This window comes from Hippocampus zosterae, chromosome 20 (genome assembly GCF_025434085.1).
Source record: "Hippocampus zosterae strain Florida chromosome 20, ASM2543408v3, whole genome shotgun sequence".
Classification (NCBI taxonomy): Eukaryota; Metazoa; Chordata; class Actinopteri; order Syngnathiformes; family Syngnathidae; genus Hippocampus; species Hippocampus zosterae.
Genome location: NC_067470.1, coordinates 9,079,241 through 9,092,150, shown reverse-complemented (window position 1 = coordinate 9,092,150; position 12,910 = coordinate 9,079,241). Strand labels below are relative to the sequence as shown.

General features: G+C 43.3%; 2 protein-coding genes and 2 long non-coding RNA genes across 10 annotated transcripts; 3 read left to right on the top strand and 1 right to left on the bottom strand.

Annotated features, from left to right (window-relative positions):
- The first annotated feature begins 14 nt into the window (after positions 1–14).
- Positions 15–8,010, top strand: pdx1 (pancreatic and duodenal homeobox 1). Of its 2 annotated transcripts, none has more exons than XM_052054554.1 (2): positions 15–670; positions 6,754–8,010. In XM_052054554.1, the coding sequence occupies exons 1-2, from the start codon at positions 139–141 to the stop codon at positions 7,107–7,109; spliced, it is 888 nt and encodes a 295-aa protein (XP_051910514.1). In that variant the 5' UTR covers positions 15–138; the 3' UTR covers positions 7,110–8,010. The 2 variants fall into 2 exon arrangements, with proteins under 2 accessions (XP_051910514.1, XP_051910513.1); XM_052054553.1 differs by lacking the exon at positions 6,754–8,010 and adding an exon at positions 2,485–3,564 and having other exon boundaries at positions 17–670.
- On the top strand, positions 4,021–4,451 carry LOC127593259 (uncharacterized). Its single transcript, XR_007960361.1, has 2 exons — positions 4,021–4,110; positions 4,268–4,451. It is a non-coding gene; the product is annotated as an uncharacterized LOC127593259 (long non-coding RNA).
- On the bottom strand, positions 5,007–12,836 carry urad (ureidoimidazoline (2-oxo-4-hydroxy-4-carboxy-5-) decarboxylase). Of its 6 annotated transcripts, XR_007960348.1 has the most exons (9): positions 12,492–12,834; positions 11,657–11,846; positions 11,446–11,565; positions 10,541–10,745; positions 9,947–10,100; positions 9,765–9,853; positions 9,468–9,677; positions 8,759–9,213; positions 5,007–5,077 (listed from the first exon to the last, which is right to left on the bottom strand). XR_007960348.1 is itself a non-coding variant. In XM_052054531.1 (8 exons), exons 1-8 carry the CDS (start codon positions 12,569–12,571, stop codon positions 5,174–5,176), a joined length of 1,398 nt encoding a protein of 465 aa, XP_051910491.1. In that variant the 5' UTR covers positions 12,572–12,836; the 3' UTR covers positions 5,089–5,173. The 6 variants fall into 6 exon arrangements, 5 of the variants coding, with proteins under 5 accessions (XP_051910491.1, XP_051910490.1, XP_051910493.1 ...); XM_052054531.1 differs by lacking the exons at positions 5,007–5,077; positions 8,759–9,213 and adding an exon at positions 5,089–5,523 and having other exon boundaries at positions 12,492–12,836; XM_052054530.1 differs by lacking the exons at positions 5,007–5,077; positions 8,759–9,213; positions 9,468–9,677 and adding exons at positions 5,089–5,523; positions 5,776–5,985 and having other exon boundaries at positions 12,492–12,836.
- LOC127593256 (uncharacterized) lies at positions 8,173–10,777 on the top strand. Its single transcript, XR_007960358.1, has 2 exons — positions 8,173–8,372; positions 10,276–10,777. It is a non-coding gene; the product is annotated as an uncharacterized LOC127593256 (long non-coding RNA).
- Positions 12,837–12,910: the final 74 nt, after the last annotated feature.

Genomic DNA, 12,910 nt, shown 5'->3' with positions numbered 1-12,910 from the left:
TGACTCGAAAAAATACATGAAAGCAGATAAGCGAATACGAGAATCTGCGGGTGCCGAAGGTTCCACGACATAAATCCAGTCAGTCAACACGTGGTTTGTGTTTACTTAGTTCAATTTAGCGAAGGCTCCACTCAGCCAATGGACGGCCTCGCAGCCGGGTCACGTGATCTCGGCCCCGGGCACACCTGCACACGCCAAGTGGGCGCAGTCACCAGAGGAGAAGGTCCACGCCAGGGGCGAGGGCCCTGCAGCCGAGCGGCAGCCATGCATCGCGACAGCCACGCGTACCAGCAACTCGCGTTCAAGGACTCCTGCGCGTACCAGAGGGCGGCGAACCCGGACGACTTCGCCCACAACCCGCCGCCCTGCCTCTACATGAGCCGGCAGGTGCAGGCCGGGTACATGGCCGGAGCCACCCTGGAGCCGGCAGACGGCTTGGTGGAGCCCGCCTACGGGCTCCCGCTGCGTGAGGACCTCGGGATCCCGCTGTTGCACCACCACCACCAGCAGCAGCAGCAGCAGCAGGCGGGCCAGTCGTCGCAACACCCGCCGCCGCTTACGCCCGCTGCGGCCTTCGGCGACACGGACGAGCACAGCCGGTTTCACCTTCCTTTCCCCTGGATGAAAAGCAACAAGGGACACTCCCACGCGTGGAAAGCGCAGTGGACAGGTAACGCGTATTAAACACGATCATGATAATGATGATTATTAGTGAGTCACAGGGAATCATTTTTACTGTCGGTTAACCTTGTCGGGCCATTAATGAAAACCGGGAAGGTCTCTTTTGGTTTTTTATTGTTTCGTATCTCGACAAAAAAGTTAATCATTTATAAATATGTTCAATTGAAAAAGTTTGACTCGATGAACTAGCAATTTTAAATTGACGCATGTGTTATAATTCACAAACTGTCGTCTTCTCTAGTCTTTTTTTTAAACATAGTGAACCTTTTAAATTAGGATGTTTTTTTTATTTATGATGGCGCCCCATGAGTGGCTGCCTCTCCAGCAGCGCATATCCCTCTTAAATTACAGCTTTCTGATATGTCATTCCTTAACTATACAGAGAACAAAAATTGACACAAAAAAGTGAATTATAATGAAACGAATTTACCAATACCTTCGTTTTCAATTTTGGCATTGACGTTGGCGATTGATTTAAAATAATTTGAATATATCTTACAGTACGAAAGTACATTGTTTGGACTAGAAAGAAAAGTTTTGTCAGTTGTTTTATTTTAATGCTTTTTAAAAAGTGGCAGAAAATCTGAATTACAATGATATTTTAACTGCTTATTTTTCGATCATCGTTGTGTGTGTATAGAAAATGTACATATACCTTTTTTTATATTAGGGACTTTAAAAGATTAAACCGTATTTTAAAAAATGGCTTCAAAACAGAATTAGCATTTTAAAATGTTGACTCCTTTACTGTGCAGCATTATTAGTTGCACTGGAAAATCGGTATCCTTTATTACATGTTGTTTATACTGTATTCTAAAAATAATGCTTTTATTTTATTTTTTTGTCAAACATTATCTTCATAAAATAAAAAGAGAATTTCTAATTTTAAAATATGCTTCCTCGAGCCACTATTAACGGTGTTTGTGTTTTGGACACTTTGTCGTGTATTTAGCGGTGTTAACATTAGGTACACTTGACCAATCGAAAGCAGAATTGTCGGTGAGCACCCAAAATGTCGCTGCTTGTTAAGTTAAAAGCTTCATTATTGAGTTATGTTGTATTCTGCGTACTTCTAGATATACCTCAGTGTATGTCAAATGTGAATTATGTTTTGAGAATATCGTTTATCTTGGGTGCACCGCTTCCGAAATGATGCTAGCTGGCCTAAATAACTTCAATGATATTAGCAAAAGGGTTGATATCTGTAACCAATCAGATTTATTTAGAATTTTCTTTCGCTAATCACGTTTCAAATATGTCATTCCGGCCACAATAACCTCAACACATTTGTCTTCTCTCATTGTTTGGTAAGAGACTCGTTTGACAGATAAGATTTGTTTAAAAAAAAAAAGCGTCAAGCTATTTACTGTCGATACCCAACGCGGGTTTACATATTTGCAGATTTTTTTTTCCCAATAAATCTTTTTAGATTTTGAGGGTGGGTTTGGGTTCTTAGTCCCCTCCCCCGAGCCCCTCATTTCACAGAAAATATATATTGAATGTTAATCAACGTTTTTTGAACATGGAGGGTAAAAAATGGCGTCAATTACATGCAGTATTTTGCTGTTCCCAGGCTGGCCCAGTCTCTAATCCTCACAAATAGTGGGGGTGAACTTTATTGGCAAACCTAGTTTAAATTTACTTTCTAACTTTTAATAGCTAATGAAACACAAATAGTGCAGCAACATATGTAGCTAGACAATATCTCCCCCACCCCCATTTTATTTTCTTAAATTTTTTTCTGTCTTTGTCATTTTACTAACACATTATCGGTTCCAAACTGAACCACCTGTGTTTGTCCAGGTCCGTACATGATGGCAGAGGCCGAGGAGAGCAAGCGCACGCGCACGGCCTACACACGCGCTCAGCTTCTGGAGCTGGAAAAGGAATTTCTGTTCAACCGCTACATCTCCAGGCCGCGCCGTGTGGAACTGGCGCTTACCCTCAGCCTGACGGAACGCCACATCAAGATCTGGTTCCAGAACCGTCGCATGAAGTGGAAGAAGGAGGAGGACCGGCGGCGGGCCAGGAGGGGCGAGCCCGACCAGGACTCGGCCGTCACCTCTGGGGACCAGGGTGAGGTGGCGGCGGTGGCGGGGGTCTCGCCGCCACTCTCCCCAGAGCGCCACCACCTGGATCAAAAGAATACACTTTTTTGACGCCTTATAAGAAAAATCGTCATGGAGGGAAGTAGGAAGGGACACACACACACAACGATAATTAAGGAAAATCCAATGCTTTTCCCTGCTTTGCCCAATTTTTAGATGTTTATGAACACTTATCTTGAGCATTTATTCTGCGGTGTGGGGCCTGTCAGAAGTGACTTTTTTCCCTCTCCAATTTGCTCTCTCAGCGTGTACAATCGTGAATCTTAAAGTCTTTAAGATTCACATTCGCAAATCCTTTCTGCGCCAGTCAATTTCAATGATTGTGATGTGAAGCCTTGATTACCATGATATGGTAACCAAATATCCAAACAGTTAGCCCAGCTCCTTCTCAAACCTTCCGCAACATCAGTGCAGTTGTGCCTTGAAAAATATCACTCTATAGTACCATAGTTTTTTATTGTAATCAAATAATTAAATAGAACGCGAAGAATTGAAGCAGCCTGTGCATCATGAATTTATGCTGAACTTCACTTCATTGTATTACAACAGACGTTATGTATGCGGTGTGTTGTTATGGTCATCCCACACTTGACATTTAGTCATAGATGAAATATAGTTCCTATCTAAGATGGGTCTTCATTTAAGCGCCTGTACCCCCCACACCTGCAAGTTGGAAAACCACTAGTGAACTAAAGGTGCCTCGAAAAAATATGTTTATATATATAAACTAAGCCTTGTTTTAATATTAAAACACTGTCCGAATACATTTCATGAAGAGCGGGGGAAGATGTTCTCCCGCCTCCTGGTGGAGACATCTATAGCATGGAAGAGGATCCTCTTCCTCATCTTTCTAGCGTATGTGATTTTAAAAATATTTTTGTAAATACAAGTACAAAAATACAAATCATGTTCGAAATTTTATGTTCTGGTCTCCATTAAAGAACACATTTTATTGTTGTTGTTTTTGTCTCTCGATTTTAGTGGACCCGCTGACTGTTGACGTACTGAGCTCCTTTATGCTAGTATTTATGGGTTCCATTCTCATACAGCAAAGATGGGAGATATCTGCAAAAAATCTCTAGAGAGAGAAAGAAACAAAAAAAAAAGCTCAGGTATAAGTGTCGGTATTATGTAGTTTAAAGCGTTGGTTTATTTTAAATCACACAAGAATGCGTGGTTTTTCATCAGGCACTGACAAGGACCGCACATTACAAGTCCTTGACGCAAGGACCCATTCTACAGGTGATCATCAATTTTCGACCAAATTAGCATTTTCTTATTTTACCTCAGTTGACCTTAACCCAAAAGTTTCAAAAGGTAGGTGTGTGACACCATCAATTGTTTATCAATGAATGTATTTACAAATATCTTCCTGATATTTCATCCATGGTTGTAATCAGCTTGTCAACTTCCCTTCTCAGACAATCTTTCAAGGAGACATATGGAAAAATTACTTTTTAATGTTTGTGTACAAATAGAACTTTGGAGTATGTGACAACTCATCAAACAAACAAACCATGGAAGGAAAACTTTACTTTTAACCAAATACATACCTGGGCTATGTTAAGACCGCAGGTCAGTTCTGATTTATTCTGACATTTTTATCATGTCAATGTGAACAATATGTTAATTAGGATGTCAATGTTGCCTCTCAAAAAATAATGAATACAGTATTGGGTTGCGGACGTTGTATCGGTCTGTCGTGGTGAAGAAGGAGCTGAGCCAAAAGGCGAAGCTCTCAATTTACCGGTCGATCTACGTCCCAACCCTCACCTATGGTCACGAGCTATGGGTCGTGACCGAAAGAACGAGATCCCGGATACAAGCGGCTGAAATGAGTTTTCTTCGCAGGGTGTCCGGGCTCTCCCTTAGAGATAAGGTGAGAAGCTCAGTCATCCGGGAGGGGCTCAGAGTCGAGCCGCTTCTCCTCCACATCGAGAGGAGCCAGATGAGGTGGCTTGGGCATCTGATTCGGATGCCTCCTGAGCGCCTCCCCGGTGAGGTGTTCCGGTCATGTCCCACCGGGAGGAGACCCAGAGGAAGACCCAGGACACGCTGGAGAGACTATGTCACCCAGCTGGCCTGGGAACGCCTCGGGATCCCCCGGGGAGAGCTGGAAGAAGTAGCTAGGGAGAGGGAAGTCTGGGCTTCCCTGCTAAAGCTGTTGCCCCCGCGACCCGGCCCCGGATAAGCGGTAGATGATGGATGGATGGATGGACAGTATTGGGTAAAATTTCAGAATGAACCTAAAATTCACTAGAACATTAACAGAAAAAAATAATTTGACACTCTCCAGACTCACATACACTTTTTGCACAACTAGCTCAAATGTCATCTGAAAGCCCAATTATAACCACCAGTTTAGGCTACGTAACACATGCAATTTAAAATTGAGCTGCGGCGTCATTGTGCACGAGGTCTCGAAGACGTAGACGACATATTTTCTTGACCTCCTCAATGGCACGCTCTCTCTCCTCCGTGCACCCATTTGCGATGCGGTTGCGTATCTCCAGGAAAATACTGGCCTTCTCGCTCAAGCGTGTACAGATAACAAACGGGAAGCCGAAGCGCTCCTTGTACTCTTCGTTCAAGCATGACAAGGTGTAGCCTTCCTCTGCGCCTAGCGTGTCCATGCCCACGTTCGACTGCTCGCTCTTGGACTCGTGGCTCAAGGTTTGGGCCTGGAGGTCCTGGCCAGCAAGTTCCGGGAGGCACCTGAGGATCCCCTCTTTGCCTAGACATGATAAGTTAAGACTTATCACACACACAATGTTAAGTCTCAGAAGACCTTGATCCCATTAGGGACCAAAAATCGTTTTGTTTTGGTTTCTCTTCAAGACCACCATATCCTTCATTCATATTGTGTAAAACATAAACGGTACCAAAACCCCCAAAACTGCTTTTTCTTGACCAAAATGGCATCTGAAATGCTCACTGCGACCATATTTCCTATCGCAGACACATTGTCAGATAATCATTGACTCACCCGATTCGGACAGAGCGTCGATGAAGTCGCAGATGGCAGCTTCCAAAGCGTCAACGTCGGCGAAGGGACGCTGAGAGCAAACGGCCGCAGCCACGATAGGACACCTCTCCACCACGTTGCCGAAAATCTTCACAAACTCCTCGTAGGGAAGCTCGTTGACTCGGGAGAGTTCCATGTTCTCCCGAACGGCTGCTCGGCAACCTGAAAAGTCTTAAGACAATCATTCATCAAAAGTCCAACGTCCTTCTGGACACACGTGACCAACCATCGGCGTCCAAATGAGAAAATGAGAATATCGTTTATCTTGGGTGCACCGCTTCCGAAATGATGCTAGCTGGCCTAAATAACTTCAATGATATTAGCAAAAGGGTTGATATCTGTAACCAATCAGATTTATTTAGAATTTTCTTTCGCTAATCACGTTTCAAATATGTCATTCCGGCCACAATAACCTCAACACATTTGTCTTCTCTCATTGTTTGGTAAGAGACTCGTTTGACAGATAAGATTTGTTTAAAAAAAAAAAGCGTCAAGCTATTTACTGTCGATACCCAACGCGGGTTTACATATTTGCAGATTTTTTTTTCCCAATAAATCTTTTTAGATTTTGAGGGTGGGTTTGGGTTCTTAGTCCCCTCCCCCGAGCCCCTCATTTCACAGAAAATATATATTGAATGTTAATCAACGTTTTTTGAACATGGAGGGTAAAAAATGGCGTCAATTACATGCAGTATTTTGCTGTTCCCAGGCTGGCCCAGTCTCTACTCCTCACAAATAGTGGGGGTGAACTTTATTGGCAAACCTAGTTTAAATTTACTTTCTAACTTTTAATAGCTAATGAAACACAAATAGTGCAGCAACATATGTAGCTAGACAATATCTCCCCCACCCCCATTTTATTTTCTTAAATTTTTTTCTGTCTTTGTCATTTTACTAACACATTATCGGTTCCAAACTGAACCACCTGTGTTTGTCCAGGTCCGTACATGATGGCAGAGGCCGAGGAGAGCAAGCGCACGCGCACGGCCTACACACGCGCTCAGCTTCTGGAGCTGGAAAAGGAATTTCTGTTCAACCGCTACATCTCCAGGCCGCGCCGTGTGGAACTGGCGCTTACCCTCAGCCTGACGGAACGCCACATCAAGATCTGGTTCCAGAACCGTCGCATGAAGTGGAAGAAGGAGGAGGACCGGCGGCGGGCCAGGAGGGGCGAGCCCGACCAGGACTCGGCCGTCACCTCTGGGGACCAGGGTGAGGTGGCGGCGGTGGCGGGGGTCTCGCCGCCACTCTCCCCAGAGCGCCACCACCTGGATCAAAAGAATACACTTTTTTGACGCCTTATAAGAAAAATCGTCATGGAGGGAAGTAGGAAGGGACACACACACACAACGATAATTAAGGAAAATCCAATGCTTTTCCCTGCTTTGCCCAATTTTTAGATGTTTATGAACACTTATCTTGAGCATTTATTCTGCGGTGTGGGGCCTGTCAGAAGTGACTTTTTTCCCTCTCCAATTTGCTCTCTCAGGGTGTACAATCGTGAATCTTAAAGTCTTTAAGATTCACATTCGCAAATCCTTTCTGCGCCAGTCAATTTCAATGATTGTGATGTGAAGCCTTGATTACCATGATATGGTAACCAAATATCCAAACAGTTAGCCCAGCTCCTTCTCAAACTTTCCGCAACATCAGTGCAGTTGTGCCTTGAAAAATATCACTCTATAGTACCGTAGTTTTTGATTGTAATCAAATAATTAAATAGAACGCGAAGAATTGAAGCAGCTTGTGCATCATGAATTTATGCTAAACTTCACTTCATTGTATTACAACAGACGTTATGTATGCGGTGTGTTGTTATGGTCATCCCACACTTGACATTTATTTTGTCCTCGTCATTATGAAGTAAGATGGGTCTTCATTTAAGTGCCTGTACCCCCACACCTGCAAGTTGGAAAACCACTAGTGAACTAAAGGTGCCTCGAAAAAATATGTTTATATATATAAACTAAGCCTTGTTTTAATATTAAAACACTGTCCGAATACATTTCATGAAGAGCGGGGGACGATGTTCTCCCGCCTCCTGGTGGAGACATCTATAGCATGGAAGAGGATCCTCTTCCTCATCTTTCTAGCGTATGTGATTTTAAAAATATTTTTGTAAATACAAGTACAAAAATACAAATCATGTTAGAAATTTTATGTTCTGGTCTCCATTAAAGAACACATTTTATTGTTGTTTTTTTTGTCTCTCGATTTTAGTGAACGCGCTGACTGTTGACGTACTGGGCTCCTTTATGCTAGTATTCCTGGCTTCCATTCTCTTACAGCAAAGATGGGAGATATCCGCAAAAAAATCTCTAGAGGAGAGAGAAAGAAACAAGCAAAAAAGCTCAGGTATAAGTGTCGGTATTATGTAGTTTACAGCGTTGCTTTTTTTAATCACACAGGAGTGCGTGTTTTTTCATCAGGCATTGACAAGGACCGCACATTACAAGACCTTGACGCAAGGACCCATTCTACAGGTGATCATCAATTTTCGACCAAATTAGCATTTTCTTATTTTACCTCAGTTGACCTTAACCCAAAAGTTTCAAAAGGTAGGTGTGCGACACCATCAATTGTTTATCAATGAATGTATTTACAAATATCTTCCTGATATTTCATCCATGGTTGTAATCAGCTTGTCAACTTCCCTTCTCAGACAATCTTTCAAGGAGACATGATGGAAAATTTACTTTTTAATGTTTGTGTACAAATAGAACTTTGGAGTATGTGACAACTCATCAAACAAACAAACCATGGAAGGAAAACGTTACTTTTAACCAAATACATACCTGGGCTATGTTAAGACCGCAGGTCAGTTCTGATTTATTCTGACATTTTTATCATGTCAATGTGAACAATATGTTAATTAGGATGTCAATGTTGCCTCTCAAAAAATAATGAATACAGTATTGGGTAAAATTTCAGAAAAGAATTTGACACTCTCCAGACTTTAGAATGCACATACACTTTTTGCACAACTAGCTCAAATGTCATCTGAAAGCCCAATTATAACCACCAGTTTAGGCTACGTAACACATGCAATTTAAAATTGAGCTGCGGCGTCATTGTGCACGAGGTCTCGAAGACGTAGACGACATATTTTCTTGACCTCCTCAATGGCACGCTCTCTCTCCTCCGTGCACCCATTTGCGATGCGGTTGCGTATCTCCTGGAAAATACTGGCCTTCTCGCTCAAGCGTGTACAGATAACAAACGGGAAGCCGAAGCGCTCCTTGTACTCTTCGTTCAAGCATGACAAGGTGTAGCCTTCCTCTGCGCCCAGCGTGTCCATGCCCGCGTTCGACTGCTCGCTCTTGGACTCGTGGGTCAAGGTTTGGGTCTGGAGGTCCTGGCCAGCAAGTTCCGGGTGGCACCTGAGGATCCCCTCTTTGCCTAGACATGATAAGTTAAGACTTATCACACACACAATGTTAAGTCTCAGAAGACCTTGATCCCATTAGGGACCAAAAATCGTTTTGTTTTCTCTTCAAGACCATCATATCCTTCATTGATATTGTGTAAAACCAAAACGCCACCGTTCTTGGTAAAACCTCCCAAACTTCTTTTTCTTGACCAAAATGGCATCAAATGCTCACTGCGACCATATTTCCTATCGCAGACACATTGTCAGATAATCATTGACTCACCCGATTCGGACAGAGCGTCGATGAAGTCGCATATGGCAGCTTCCAAAGCGTCGACGTCGGCGAAGGGACGCTGAGAGCAAACGGCCGCAGCCACGATAGGACACCTCTCCACCACGTTGCCGAAAATCTTCACAAACTCCTCGTAGGGAAGCTCGTTGACTCGGGAGAGTTCCATGTTCTCCCGAACGGCTGCTCGGCAACCTGAAAAGTCTTAAGACAATCATTCATCAAAAGTCCAACGTCCTTCTGGACACACGTGACCAACCATCGGCGTCCAAAATGACACAAACACGCTACCTAAATATTGAGCTGTGTCGTCTTCTTGTCTTGATGTGTCCAGCATCGTCGTGTTGAGGTCAGGCTTCGTCTCCCCAGAGCTCACCCATCTCAGAAAAAAAAAGTAGACGCTCCACTTTATTTGTTTCTTGTTATTCAGCCATCCATCGAAAAAAAAAATCTCCAAAGAATAAGAACAGTACTTTTGCAATGTATGTGGATGCGGGAGATTAATATGCAGAGATTCTCGCAGGTAGTCGTATGCCTTCGGTCCGTGAAAGTGGAGAGTCGCTGCAAACTCCCTCTGTTCTTTGGTATACTTGTGGCTGTGTTTGGAGAGGAGGTGAACTGGAAGATCTAGAATTCAGTCGGCAAAGGCAAATTACTAAGTACCGGTGAAATGTCCGAGCGAGTCTTGAAGGAGGGGAAAAAAAAGTATTGTTGTGACACTAAAGGTCAAGTTTGGTATTGGTGGAGTCCCTCTTTTCATTTCCATCAAAGTGTTCATGCAGACATTTTGTTTTGTTTACAGGTCAAATCATGATGGATGCAAGTCGAGCCAAGTAAGTGAGCTTTTAAATCTACCAGTATGTGTTTTTTTTTTTTTAATCGCAAGACCTGATGATGGACTCGACTGGCCCACTTGACCGAAATGCTTTTTTGAATGCGCACGTCATGTGGGTAAAAAGAATGGCTGCCATAACTGAATTACGATGTTAATGTGACCCGTATTGTTTTGGGACGAATTTCTTCTCAGTTCACATTTGAAGGCAAAAAAAAAAGAATTTTCACTTCACCCGAGTATATGTCCAGCCGCTCCTTCAATTCATCATTCAGGATTTTCTTCACCTCGAGATCCTCCAGAAGACAACTCACGGTGTTCCTTGCCCTCCTCTCCCTGTCCTTGGCGTTCCTCTTGTCTCTTTCCAGACTCTCCACCCTCGCTAGGGCTTCACTGAGTTTGACCCTCAGCTCTTCCGGTGTTGAAGCGTAAGCGTGGTCCTAAGTCAAAATAAGAAAAATGAGAATACGGATGAGACGTCATATAGGAAAAATGAATGCGACTAACCTCTTGTCATATGCGGACTTAAGATATCACCCCGGTAAACAATCTGCGCTTATGCATAAACAGCCGTAATTCGACTAACAGGTTTGGGGAGCTCTGAGCCGACAAGTTGTCACTCCCAGTTAATGTATGATGTCAAATCAAACATAGCGCCAAGTGAATTCAAGGCTGCGTGGGCAGAACTTTGTGCAGTTAGCGACTGTAAGCTTGGGTCAGCAGCAGGCTGTTAACTGGCAAACCGTTAACGGCTGTTGGTTCTCTTCTTCTCTGTTGTCAAGCTAAACAAATACTAAAGGACAAAGTAATGAAAACCAGTCACACGCAAAAAAAAAAAAAAAAAAACAGAACCACCTTACATTTTATGCATTTGGTTTCTCAAATCAAGTAATTGAAAGTACACTTGTAGCCGCGTTTGTATAAATTCTAGCTAGCTGTGGGTGTATTAGCTAACCTGTGTTGGCAATGGCCGACATGTGTCAGACAATTCAGTTTTGTGGACACCAACGGCAACTTATTACCACACAGAGTAGTGGGTGTGAAGTGTCAAGGCGGAGGGTTTCTGTCAACCTTTTTTTTGCAACTCTATTATTTCATTGGTCGATTCAGCTCCGGCCGGGGCTTGCGATTATTACTCACAACAGCGGGCACAGGTACGGATTTGGGCTCAGGTTGAGTTGGAGTCTCTTTGACAAGCTTGGAAGTATCTGGTGGGAGGGGCTCCCGTGCCTTCTGTGAGGTCTGAGACATCCTGGGAGCCTTCATATTCAGCAAAAGCGAGAAGAAAAAAAAAAATCAGCGTCATGTTGCATTGAATGTTGTAATTCTTTCAGCCCAGTGATATGACTACCTTATTATCAGGAGGTTTGAAACAGCAGACAGGAACAGTTCCTTCTCTGAGCCTGACTGTCTGACCTGTTCTGTCAAAGTCTTCCGGTCTGAAGTGCTCACTGCAGAGCATGGTTGACGAATTGGAAGCAAATCCTCCTCTTCTGACAGCTTTTTCCCATTTTCTTCTCAGCACTCTGTCTTTGGGAAACCTACCCAGTAAATGCGTGAGAGAATAGTTCGCAGGGAGCCAATTAATTAAGAACATTAATGGAGAGTTGTTCAAAGCTTATGTGTCATCCGGTGAGAGGAAACCCCAGAATTGGAAAAAAATATAAGAAAAACTTATTTTTCTTAACTTATTTCAATTTATTTTGCTTTTATTCAAAAGTGAACGACATTTTGAAATCGTGTTTTCTGGGTCGTGTAAACTGATGTCTGTAGTCAAGGCCAACAGTGTTTCATTTTCAATTTAATATATATGTGTAGTCAACACCAAGTTGGGCCAAGCCAACGGTAACAATTGTCAATTTTTTCTTCTTCTTTCTGTTCCGTCAATTGGATGCTCCCTGTGCTGCCGCCCACACGTCAATCTTGGTACTACCACAAATATAAATTGTGTGTTTATAAAAACAGGAAACGCACACGTGGCGATTCTCACATTTGAAATGTGCGTGGACAGAGCAAGCAACTAATAGCAACGTTTTTCCTTTCGGCGCATTTTAGTCTCATAGGAAAGATTTATGATTTGGAGGTTGGTTTCTCCCGCAGGAAGTCTCGGACCATGCATAGGTTTAGGCGCGAAGTCGTCAAATTCTGGCTTGATGCATCATTTTTAAGAAATAGTTCAGTTTTACCTGTGAAATGAAATCCCACGAGCTCTGGTTTCGACTGTGAAACGGTTGGTACAAGTCAAGGAAGAACACGAATGAGGCATCTTATCGCCGATCCTCTCCACTTCGCCACATTCAAAATGGCGACGACGTCGACGTGTGTTAATACTAAAAAAAAGTGGTGTCTCAGTATGTATTTCTGTGCTCCAAACAGTCTCGTTTTCGCGTACAAAATAAGATATACCTGGGTGTAGATAAATGGCTAAGTCCAATTCAAAAAAACAACAACAATGAGTCAGGATCGTATTTGCACGGGATAATGGTCGTCGTCCTATCCTACGGCAACGTCAACCGAGAAGAAGCTCACCGTCATTGGCTGGCAGTGTACTTCCGTTTTTCGCAGTGATTGGCTAAGCTGCTAGTCATATGGTCGCGGCCCCTCA

Bases quoted from the DNA above. Each gene is read 5' to 3' on its own strand.
- pdx1 (XM_052054554.1), top strand. From the start codon at position 139: ATGGACGGCCTCGCAGCCGGGTCACGTGATCTCGGCCCCGGGCACACC. The intron at 671-6,753 runs GTAACGCGTATT...GTGTTTGTCCAG, and splicing joins GTGGAAAGCGCAGTGGACAG to GTCCGTACATGATGGCAGAG.
- urad (XM_052054531.1), bottom strand. From the start codon at position 12,571: ATGCCTCATTCGTGTTCTTCCTTGACTTGTACCAACCGTTTCACAGTC. The intron at 11,566-11,656 runs GTAGTCATATCA...CTGAATATGAAG, and splicing joins TCAAACCTCCTGATAATAAG to GCTCCCAGGATGTCTCAGAC. The intron at 9,678-9,764 runs GTAGCGTGTTTG...GATTGTCTTAAG, and splicing joins CGACACAGCTCAATATTTAG to ACTTTTCAGGTTGCCGAGCA.